Source organism: Nannobrachium achirus (assembly GCF_963921795.1).
Source record: "Nannobrachium achirus genome assembly, chromosome: 6".
In the NCBI taxonomy this organism is placed as follows: Eukaryota; Metazoa; Chordata; class Actinopteri; order Myctophiformes; family Myctophidae; genus Nannobrachium; species Nannobrachium achirus.
The window spans coordinates 36,217,053-36,229,902 of record NC_137815.1 but is presented as its reverse complement, the minus strand read 5'-3'; the positions used below and the strand labels follow the sequence as shown (position 1 = coordinate 36,229,902).

General features: G+C 41.8%; 1 protein-coding gene across 1 annotated transcript; it reads left to right on the top strand.

Moving 5' to 3' along the window:
- Positions 1-1,669: 1,669 nt before the first annotated feature.
- On the top strand, positions 1,670-4,412 carry LOC308287061 (nuclear factor 7, ovary-like; the record flags this gene model as incomplete). Its single annotated transcript, XM_080728182.1, has 3 exons — positions 1,670-2,386; positions 3,738-3,981; positions 4,132-4,412. 3 exons carry the CDS (start codon positions 1,670-1,672, stop codon positions 4,410-4,412), a joined length of 1,242 nt encoding a protein of 413 aa, XP_080584308.1.
- Positions 4,413-12,850: the final 8,438 nt, after the last annotated feature.

The window sequence follows — 12,850 nt, the reverse complement described above, 5'->3', positions numbered from 1 at the left end:
GACGTAGCGTTGCGTTAGCTTAGCTTAGCTTAGCTACTGAAGAAGAAGACGAGAAGAGGAGAACTCATTTCCGCTTCTTTTTTTAGGTGGTGGTGGTGTTGTTGTGGTGGTGGTGGTAACAGTCGAACAGCACATTGCCGCCCCCTGGTGACCTAAACGGAGCTGCTACCTTCACACTCGGGTCCACATAATATTTAGTCAGGGATTATCAGAATGTGTTTGTAAAGGTGTCTAGTAGTGACCCATCTAACAAAGTTTGGAATTCAATTTCCCTAGTGGTATTTTTGTTTTGACCCCTAGTGGTATTTTTGACAACTTGCTGAAAGTTGGGGTACCATCTTTAAGTTTAGTACTAGGAAGCCAAGAAGATAATCATCATAAATGAACAACATTTAATTAAGGCAGCAGACAGCTGACATGGCAACGTACACCGCAGCCAAGTGGAACCAATTTTAAACACAGTCAGGTGGTCACGTAGGAAGGAAAAGAGCGTGTCACCGCCTCCACAGCTGTTCCTGAGCGCGCAAATTGCAAACACATTTATTGTGCCAGTCAATGATTGTGCCACACCGACACAACCCATCCAAGAAATAGCTCAGATTGGTATCAAGTGAGTAGTTTTCAATGTACTTGTTTAGGGGTCATCAATAGCTCCTTTCGGAACCCCTCACTCCACTGCTACGCAGCTCCGAGATGGGGTTCCTACTGGTAGCATGCCGGAATCCTCCGGCTGGATCGCCGATCCGCCGTTAGGGAACACTTCTTACCTTTTGGTGAACACTCTATCCAAAAAGTGACCGGTCTCTATTCATCTATAATCGTTTTACTTCTTTAAGGTGGAAGAAACTCGAAGCAAGGGGGTGAATGAGGGGTTCCGAAAGGAGCTAGGTCATCAACACGTGGACTTGGTTTTGTCCGTGGCAAATCATAGACAGTCGTCTCCAGGTTTTCTTCATAGGCCTATGTATTCATAAGTCCACTAGTTAAGTACTAGTGGTTCTCAAAAGTTTTATTTGGAAGGACCCCTATAATAAGTGTGTACAAAAAGGGGAACCATTTGGTTCCATTTACACTCATTGTTAAAGTCTAGACCTGTCATGGTCATTCAGGGCTATCTCTTATGTGTTTCTGGTAATATTATTGTCTTATTTTGCATGTCAGTAAGTGGCAAATGTAATTTTGACAAAAATGTGCACCACAAGCCAGCATGGCAATGTCAATGATGCCCATGTTAAATGGTCTATCTTAAACATCTACCTCCTCTGACAGTGTTTGTTCAGTAATGGGTCTTCTTAGCCGCAAGCAACTTATACACTATATAATGCTATCTGCATCAAATTTGCAATTCCAACTGACAGCCCGTTCATTTGAATATTAACTTTACATTTTTTTATATTTTAATCTTTAGTATTCATTAACAGCTAACTCAATGTACAACTTGGCTCCAACAAAGTCTCAAACAACTAAAGTTGTTTCACTCTATATAGACCCAGCCTAATATAATTGCGTCACTGTTGAGGGAACATAGGGTCGAGGGAACATAGCCATGACCCACTACTGATAATGCAATCACTTTTTCCTCTACTAGGACTTCTATAAAGTTGAATCACGGCAGTGACTCACAGCCCAGTCAACCTCAGAGAGCATTTCAGAGGAGCGAGCAGACAAGATGGCCTCCCATTCTACTCGGCTGGAACAGGAGCTCACCTGTCCTGTGTGCCGTGACATTTTTCAACGTCCTGTTTTCCTCTCATGTAGCCACAGTGTCTGCAAAGCCTGTCTGCAGCGATGGTGGACGGCTAAGCCTACAAAGGAATGTCCTGTTTGCAACACTAGATCCTCACATGATGAACCTCCTGTCAACTTGGCGTTGAAGAACCTGTGTGAGACCTTCCTTGAAGAGAGAAGTCACAGACCTCCTCTCTGCACTCTGCATGGAGAGAAACTTTGTCTCTTCTGCGTGGAGGATGAACAGTTGGCTTGTCTGGTGTGTCGAGATTCAGAAAAGCATGCTGGACACAAGTTCAAACCCATTGATGAAGTTGCACAGTGTCTCAGAGAGGAACTACTGAAGTCATTGAAGCCCTTAAAGGACAAAATGGAGGAATGGGAGGAGGTGAAAGAATACAAGTATGATCTTGCAGCAAAACTCATTAAGGAGCAGGCCAAGCACACAGAGATGCAGATAAAAAAACAGTTCAAGAAGCTTCGGCAGTTCTTACATCAGGAAGAGGAGGCCAGGATCTCTGCAGTGAGGGAAGAAGAGAAGCAGAAGAGTCGGATGATGATGGAGATGATTGAGAGGCTGAACAGAGAGATGACAACCCTTTCCAACACCATCAAAGACGTCGAAGCAGACAACGTCTCATTCATGCACAACTACAAGGTAGATCTGCAACTGTCGATTAATTTGTTAGTAATAGCAATTATTCTATCAACGTTTTAATCAAGAAGTAAATTATTTGAAGGTTTTCACCTGTATTGACGAATAAAATATGGATGGATTATTAATTGATTATTTAATTTAATTATAATTTAATTGATTATTTAATTTAATTATAATTTATTAAAAACAACCGACTGACACAATATTTCCATATATGAGCATTCCCAGATATGGGCTTAACTCATTTTGTGCCCGCGATTTTCGGTCGCAATGATGTCCAGAGTGCCTCACGCAGGCTCCATCCGCTTGCACTCTCTTATTTTGAAGGCCAGAAGTGCCACAGCGTGATCACTTCCGGTCTGACGTCATCGGGTCGTGCGCCGGAATCGACCGTTGTTTACGTGGTGCCATGCTGGATTGCATCAGAGCGTTTATACATGTGTTATATAAGCGAGCATCTGCCTCCATCTTCGCTTCTAAAGTGTAGTTTTGAGATAATGGACATTAAAGATGAGATCCCCCGTCCACCTCAATGTTATGGGATGACTATTGTGTGCTCGTGGAGCCGTGATGATGACAAATCAGCGCGGATTTTCGTCTCCGGACATCCGGCCATTCTACTCGGTAATGTACTCAACGTTACAGTAATTTATTACTTTTTGCGCGACATCACGCATTCGGCACTGTAAGTACTCTAGTACTTATTGCGTGACATCACGCAAACGGCACTAGATGAGTTAATATTGATGACATCAGGGATCTCCATATATGGGCATACAGTAAAAGGAACAAGGAAGGAATTCATTTGCAAGTGTAACTCACTTCGCGACAACGACTGGTTATCATGAGACTGACACAATATGTCCATATATGGGCATTCCCAGATGTGGGCTTAATGACATCAGGGATCTCCATATATGGGCATAAAAGGGATTGTATTTGTGTGAATGCATCAACTGGGAATGCCCATATTTAATATCAACTGGGAATGCCCATATTTAATATTGATGTTTTTGGGCCGAGTAGCGCGTAAAATGGATTTTAATTAGTAAAGCCAGGCAGGGCCTCGGGCCGGCCCAGTTAGAGAACACTGAGCTGGTCGAGTCATCATTGTGATGTCAGTATAATACCGGTAATATCTCAGATTCATAGTTACTCAAAGTTGCCTTGGATGATGATTACTGTATGTTTTTATAATCGATACGTTTGACTAACTGTTGCATCCCTATACTACAAGGCCATAGTAGAAAGAGTCCAGTGCAGGCTGCCTGATCCAGCGCCGCTCCCAGAAGGAACACTCATAGACGTGGCCAAACACGTGGGCAACCTGACCTTCAGCATCTGGGACAAGATGAAGGACATCGTCTCCTACACGCCCATCATCCTGGATCCCAACACTGCTGATTCAGAACTCATTGTGTCTGACGATCTGACCAGTGTGTACTGGGATAATTGGACACAATGTAATGTCCCTGACAACCCAGAGAGGTGTGACTTGACTAACTACTATATCCCTGTCCTGGCTTCTGAGGGATTTAGCTCAGGCTCTCACAGCTGGGATGTTGAGGTTGGAGACAGTGAAGCCTGGGAACTGGGTGTGTTAGAAGAGCCTTTAAAAAGAAAAGAGAAAAGGGGGAAACACTGGAGACTAGAGCTTAATCATGGTGAATTCACAGCAGTCTACTCACCAGGTGAGTCAAAGATGGATCTCAGTAATTCCACAGCAGTCTCCTCCCCATGGTCAGAGTCAGAGATGGATCTTGGTAAATGCAAAACAGTCTCCTCATCAGGGTCAAAGACGGAGCTCTCAGTGAACCAGAAACCCTGGAGGATCAGAGTCCATCTGGACTATGAGAGAGGAGAGCTGTCCTTCTCTGATCCTGATTCTTCTAACGCACAACTACACACCTTCACACACACGTTCACTGAGAGAGTCTTTCCATACATTGCATGTGGGGATGGGGAAGAAGCCCCTCTGAAGGTGTTAACTGGGAAGGTCTGTGTCTCTCTTGAAGACCACAGTTAGATGTGATGACAACCCCTCTAGATCACACTTAACACAAAACATTATCCTCATTGGCGGGCAGAAACCTTTTGTATGCCAAACAGATGTCAGCAAATCACAATGTGACATTTGAGATTGTAGACCTGCTATTTTTGCTACAATGTGCTCATGTGACCAAGTAGGGAATACATTAATGGAAAAAACATAATAGTTGAAGGATGGATGTACAAGGTTTCTGCCCCACAGCAATGAAAATTTGCCTTGATATTTCTGTTACATTGGGGGGGTTGAATACTCTCTGTGAACACCTGAATCTACTATAAGTACTACAAGAGCATCGAGAGAAGTACTTTAATGTACCATTATTACAACTCTTACAAGAGGTAAATCGTTTGTAGAAGTACTTGAATATACTAATAGTTTGAGCACGGTAATGTACAGTAGTTGAATAATATTAATACTAGAAGATGCTTTGTCCGGGCTAATGATTCCAGTGGTGCTAGGCTAGCTAGAAGAAGGTAAAGATAATTCAAACATTCATGGGATCCATCCTAAAATTCTCAGTTTTTTTGTTGCAGTGTAAGATTGTCCTCTTATTTTCATAGTTTTTCATCGTCTCTGTTCAGGTTCAGGAGGCTGTTCATATCGTCGTTGAGAAGAAAGCTTGTATGACCAAAAAATACTTTTCAGGAAATTGAAAAAAGAACATGTGTTCCAATGGATTCAATGAAGTCACAAGCTTTTGTTAATACTTTTCATTAGTTCACATTCACTGAAAAAAGGAGAAATAACACAGCATTGTGAACTTGAAGATTAGCTAAAACATAAGCTGAAATATGGACATACAAGGTCTCTGCTCAACAACAATGATATGGGTGTTTGTGGTATCAGTGGTTTTGGCCAGTCAATACTGTCTGTTACTGTATGTATGTTGTCTACTGCACTATACAGTTTGTTTGCCAGTGTGAGTGGACATTAGTTTCCCTCTACGTTGAGTGAGTTTATTTGTGGAAATGACAAAAAATAAATGGTGTTCTACAAACATGAACAGTGTATTTTCCTCAAAGTTCCCTTTTGTAAGTACTAAGTAGCAATATGCTTCTCTCTGCAATGAGGGCTGCTGGGGAAATTGGACGACTGGGGCAATTCTGCTAAATAGACCTTCGTACAGACCCAAAGGCAAATAATTTGTGTGACTGCTATGTAGAGTTCTCAAATTCTGCCCGAACCCGGCCCTACCGGGCCTTGGGCTCAATGAAAAAAGATTTTGTTTTATTATTTTAATACTTTTACTCTGGGATAGAGTTCTCAATTCTACCTGACCGACATTTTCAGGACGTGTAGGGCCTAAAATGTATGCTAATTAGTCAGGCCGGGCTAGGCCTCGCCCAGTTAGGGACAAGTTAGGGCCGGGCCTTAATTTGATGTCATAGACCGCATGAAGACTGACACAATATGTCCAGATATGGGCTTAATATTGATGACATCAGGGATTTCCATATATGGTCATAAAAGGTACAAGTACAGAATTCATGTGCAAGTGGGACTCGCGTTTATGACACAATGTGACAACTGTTTAACAAAATGCTGTACCCCCTTTGGCTTTTGATCTTTCCTTCCACATCTTCATGTGATATTAAATTGTGTCCTGTTAGACTTTGTTTCCTTCTCTATTCCTATTACTACCTTTCTGAAACCACAAAACACTGGGAACTTGTACTAAAGATAATTTCACCCCCTCTGTTACACCTATGAACTTGTGATGTGATGTGACAACCTGAGGTTTAAGCTGTATGAGTTATTATTGTGAGAGCAATTATATAGAATATGAGAACAAGATCTGGGAACATAATAGATTAAAACATCCATATAAAGTTATAATGTGCCAGTTTTCACATATTAAAACATATGGCACACACATCACGTGACGTGACAGACGGACTTTGATAGTAACTGCGACCTGACGGTCGCAATCATATTGGTATCGCAACTTCAGCCTTATATGCAATATCAGTGTCGACCCGATATCAAAATAATATATCAGTTTTATAGCCGGTAGCGTATTTTATTTCATAATATTCATATTTGAATGTGAAAAGGCATTTTGTGATGAAGGCTGCAGATTCAATCAGTGTTTTTCCTACGGAAGCCTTAAAAGAACATTTGTTTTAAATATACTGTATCTGCTGCAGATGTTCTACCAATGCCAGTCTGTACTGTCCTCTTCTTAGCCGTGGTCTGTCGGGGTAACATTAATTCAAAGGGATGCCAACAAACAAGCTAGACAATCTGTGGAGGAAATCTAGCTCTGTATGCAGAGTTAAACTGGACTATCTGGAAGTGGATGTGGAGGAAACTAATGAACCTCTCTCATCCCCTCTATGATGAGCTAGCAGGGATGTGGAGCACATTCAGCCACTCATCCCCTCTTGGCACCCACAAAGCAACTGCACATTTCTATTCAGTTCTTTTGGATTTACTGACTCCTGCTGACTCTGGTGCAGTTGCACATGATCTACTAGCAATGGTACTCAAACCTTTTTTTTCCCAAGGACCCCATATAACTCAGTGTACAAATGGAACCCAATAGTCCATTTGTACACTCTCAGAGTTACAGACCTGTCAGGGTCCATTTGGAACCCCCTCAAGGAACCCAGAGGGTCCGTGCCTGGACACCACTTTGAGAACCACTGGTCTAATAGGATGTTCACTACACAGAAACGTTTCAAATTGCCTGTTAAAGGGCAGTGTTCTATCGACGTTCACTCAGCCCATGGAGACTTAGATTTGTGGATATTTGTTTGTTTTTGTCACATTCCAAGCCAATAATTTGAGGAGACTCTTTGTGTCTCCATAGGGAACAAAGCAGGCTCTATGTGTCTCCATAGGGAACCACTGCTGGTCATTTAATTATTGGTTTAGGAATGCGACAAAAACTAAAATATATCCATGAATTCAAGTCTCCATGGGGTGAATGATTGATAGAAAAAGGTCATTTTGGGGGTGAACTATCCCTATGCCTTAGGGATAGTTCTCCCCAAAATGACCTTTTTTCTATGAATATGAGTGAATATGACAAGTATCTTATGTCATCTTCACTCATATTCATAGTTGATAGACGGTACCAATACCAATTCATATTTTCACTGTTGATATATTGTACAGTACATGTATGTATTGCACAGGTACTCACTACTCACCGTTGAACTATGCTCACATAGCACATTCATTCTATTGATATTCTGGTACATATTTATCCATTTATACTATACATTGGTGATGGATGTATAATATATATTCATTGGTGATAAACTGTATATTCAGACACATCTTTATTGATAGACTGTAGTGTGTACATATATGTTAACCCATTAATTCAGAGACAGTGCAGATGTCTTATTCTTTCAGAACCTACTCATAACTTTATTTTATTTACAGTAACTGTTACACTCGGGCCACTCACACTACTAAAACTATAACTATAAAAGTATGGTTTTAAAAATTATTCAAAAAGTGGATGGCAGTGTTCACGCTGACTATAAAATAAATACAATGGTGAACAATATAGTTATAGAACCCTTTATAGTTATTGCGCCCGGTGGGAACAGTTTGTTGAATCCTCTCCACTCCAGAAATAAGTAAGTTGGTACTAAGTAGGTTTATCTAAAGCCCGTATCATAGTCGGGTCCGCGGTGGAAGGCTTTACACCGCGGTGTAGTCTTTTCGAGTCTTTTTGAGTCATGAAACTACAACGTTACATCATTCCTCACGGTGGAGAGCTTTCCACCGTGAGTCCCAACACATCTATCTGTTTTTACTATCAGACAGACAGGCTCTACACCCCGTTCACTGATTGGTCAATCTAGACTAGTCAGTCACGGTGAATAGGACTCCACCGTGGCGTACTATGATGGCCTGCACTTATTTTCTGACTTGAGGTGGAAAGCTTTCCACCTCAAATTTGCAGTGGATAGGTCTCTACCGTACACTCTGATACGGGCTTAATTATTTAGTATTCTGTGAAATACAGGGTGCCACACCAACATGTTTCATTATGCACCATCCACCTTATTTATGATTAAATTACATCAACATACTTTATCAGGTGTAATAAGAATCCCATATATACTGTTAATAAAGGGTTTGTAGCAACTCATAATGTAATAATGGCTCATAATGTAATAAGGGCTCATAATGTAATAAGAAAAATGTAATAAAAACTCATAATGTAATAATCAGCTCATAATGTAATAAAAAAACAAGCGCATAACGTAATAATGGATTTTTCAATAATGTAATAATGTAATAATGTGTTACATTAAGAACCTCCACATAGGAGGCTCATAATGTAATAAAACTTCATAATGTAATAATGTATTTTTTTATTACATTATGAGCTGATTATTACATTATGAGCATTTATTACATTTTAATTATTACATTATGCGCTTGTTTTTATTACATTATGAGCTGATTATTACAATATGAGTTTTTATTACATGTTTTTATTACATTATGAGCCCTTATTTCATTATGAGTTGCTACACACCCTGCCAACTTTGTTGATGAAGAATGGAGCAACTATCTGCTAAACATGCAGCAAATGAATACATGGGGGTCATTTAGCTGTACAAAGAGCATCCACAATGTTCAACATACAGTACAGTTCGTGATTGTATTGACACTGGGTGTTGATGCAACATCGATAATATCCCCATGTGGTCAGTATGACGACAGTCTGCCATTGCTAGTTCTGGGCCACTTTGCCGAAGGTCATGGGGACCATTATGTAAGCCTTGATGGACCAGTCACACACTTGATTCAAAGAGTCCAGGAAGCAGAGGAGAGCGCATCACTTCGATCTGTCCCTCACTTTGGCCCTAAGTCTAGCCCTCACTCTGGCCCTAACTCAGTACCTCACTCTGGCCGGTTTTATAATAGGGCTTGATGTGCTGAAGCACAGGGCATCAACAACCACAGGGGGGCACCAGAGGATCAACTGTAAACAAAAGATATTCACATGAGCTAAGCTAAGCTAACGTTGCTGTCTTTAATGACTGGTTACACTTGGTTTCGAAGAAACGTTAGGTGGATACTAGTATGCACAACTCTAAAAGAACTGGTGCACTGTTGTGTTGGAGCGCCTCAGTGCGGCTGCAGAGTTAAGGTGCTATCTATCCCTGATTGATTGATTGATTGATTGATTGATTGATTGATTGATTGAAGACTTTATTAGAAGTTTGCATAGGCAAAGGTTCATGACAGTACAATTCACTGCTACAAGGTCAACTAAAGGGAGATCCTAGTAAGCTTTTCGGCTTATTTGCACAGGAAACCTTCATGTATCTCATACAACAACTGAGACCACACTATTAAGTAGGGTGACCTGACGTCCCGGTTTGGCCGGGACTGTTCGTTTTCAAGCTGCGTCCCGGTGTCCCGACAAATATCTCTAAAATCAGAAAACATGTACAAATTCATTACGCGTCTGAATTCAACGCTGAGGCTGTTTGTCAATCACTCATTGCCTGTTTGCAACCCTGCGGTGTATGTGGGCTTGCATGAACGTTAGAGAATGGGCACGCATGTGCGCGATAATGTGCACATTGCTTTTAGGTCCAAGCACAGGGCACCATGAAGGGTAAATCCTGCCCTGCTCTGGCCCTAAATCTGTAGCCTGATACTTCAGTCCGCACATCACCACCCCCTGTTGGTGGGTGGTGTGTAGTGTGGACTGAACCCGGAGATATTTTATTTTATTTCAAGCGCGCCTGAAGAGCGGGCGCATTGAATGGGCCAATCAGGGCTGTAGACTTGAGGCACCTGGTATGCTGGTCCGGTCCCAGCCCCCTCCCTTCGGAGCTGTTCTGCCCACGTGAGATTCCGTAGTGGACTCTGATTGGTGCTCTTCTGCCCACGTGAGCCGCTAGTGGACTCTGATTGGTCCGTGAAAACTGTCATGGCGGAGTCAGACTCGACTCGAATTCTTTTAATAAACTATACAATAGTGCCGTTTCATTACGTTTTAATACCATTTTGCACTAACGTAAACATGCAGTCATATAATGTTATGAGAAATAACGTATTTTTGCAATGTCATGCCACGTCGCCATCGGCGACACACTGGGCTGTGTGTGTGTATGTGTGTGACGTCAATAGGCTTTACCCCGCCCCCGCTGAAGTAGAATCTCCGTCCCCAGGCTCAGACTCAATCCCAAAACGAAGTGTGTGATTGAGTCTGACACTTGCAGTCAGGCTACTAAATCTGGCCCTCACTCTCGCCGTAAGGCCCTCACTCTGGCCCTGACCCGGCACCTCACTCTGGCCCTAAGTCTGGACAGATTGAAGTGGTGCGCTCTTTGAATCAAGTGTGTGACTGGTCCATCAAGGCTTACATAATGGTCCCCATGACCTTAATCGGCAAATTGGCCCAGAACTAGCAATGGCAGACTGTCTGACCACATGGGGATATTATCGATGTTGCATCAACACCCAGTGTCGATACAATCACAAACTGTATGTTGAACATTGTGGATGCTCTTTGTACAGCTAAATGATCCCCATATGTATTCATTTGCTGCATGTTTAGCAGATAGTTGTTCCATTCTTCATCAACAAAGTTGGCAGGGTGTGTAGCAACTCATAATGAAATAAGGTCTTATAATGTAATAAAAACATGTAATAAAAACCTATAATGTAATAATCAGCTCATAATGTAATAAAAGACAAGCACATAATGTAATAATTAAAATGTAATAAAAGCTCATAATGTAATAATCAGCTCATAATGTAATAAAAATACATTATTACATTATGAAGTGTTATTACATTATGAGCCTCCTATGTGGAGGTTCTTAATGTAACACATTATTACATTATTACATTATTGAAAAATCCATTATTACGTTATGCACTCGTTTTTTTATTACATTATGAGCTGATTATTACATTATGAGTTTTTATTACATTTTTCTTATTACATTGTGAGCCCTTATTACATTATGAGCCCTTATTACATTATGAGTTGCTACAGGGTTAAAGCATTGATATAACACACACACACACACACACACACACACACACACACACACACACACACACACACACACACACACACACACACACACACAACATGACATGACATCTTTTAGACAATTCCTGTTAAAAAAAATCTACCAAAACGGATCATGTAAAATAACTCCTAGTAGGAAGTGTTAGTGTGTAGGGGCACCATGTGGTGTCTCTATCAGCTTTTCATAAACCATGGCAATATTAAAAGAGCCTCAGCTCTGGGTCAGCTGTATACAGTATAGGCAATTACCTTACCGGTGTCGTGTCCTGTCATTTCATGCATTTTGTTTGCCTTTGACAATGTTATATTTTGGCTGTCAGTGTCAGCTTACAACACCTTGCAAATCTGTCTTTGTTGTAACATATAGCGTCTTCTTTCTTGTCAAAAGGAGAGGCCATCGTGTTCGTGTCTGTTGTTGGACCATGTGACTGTGAAGCAGAGTACTGTTAACTCTGGCAGCGGCTGAACTGAACGCTCCGTCTCCTCAACTTCTCGGGCTGGAGAGTCGCGAGGAGAGAAAACTCGCGAAAGACGTCAACACAGGTGACGTCACCTGTAATAGGGGACATCGGAGTCACCACCACTGAATTAATCACATTAACCCCGGTGTCCTTATTTTGGGCATGTCATTTGTGGGCAACATTATTTATTATTTATTGCTCCTTATCGCCCCTTTTCTGTCACTGCGGTTGTATCCAGGGACGTGCTGGCCATTGGGAAAAGCGGGACAACTTCCGAACGGCCGGTTCATTCCCGGCCGGTCCAGGCCGGCCATTAGGAAAAAAAAAAAAATTAAATGTCGGCCTTCGTTCCATTTTGGGGGCTGGGCGTAAATCGTCACTGTCGGGCAGAAACCTTGTATCTCCAAGTTTCAAATGTGTACATTTTTACAAGACCGTCGCACAAAAGTAGTGAAAACAGCAGATCTACAAGCATGCGAGGCGTTGAGTGCTTGTAGATCGGCTGTTTTTACTAGTTTTATTAATTTTTTAAATGATAAATACAAAACAAACGGTGTTGGACATACAAGGTTTCCACCCGACAATGACAAAATATAACTCATGTAATTGGTCCACTGGCTTGTCACTTGTCATGATCTGAAATGGCAAATCTTTGAGTAGCAGCAGCGCTATGGAGAGAGATCTCTCTCTATAGCGCGCAATGAGGGCCTCTCCAACTCTTTTTCCCGGGCTGAATCAGGGGCCCAGCATGTCCCTGGTTGTATCCTACTGACTCACGTACCAATGACGTCCCCCACCAGGAAGACGTAGTAAAGCCTTCGTCCTATTCCTCCCGCCCAACACTCCCTGCAGATAGGTGCCGCCCCACCCAGTCCGTAGGATTACATGCAGTGACAATTATCACCCTCCCCCGAACAAGTGTTTCG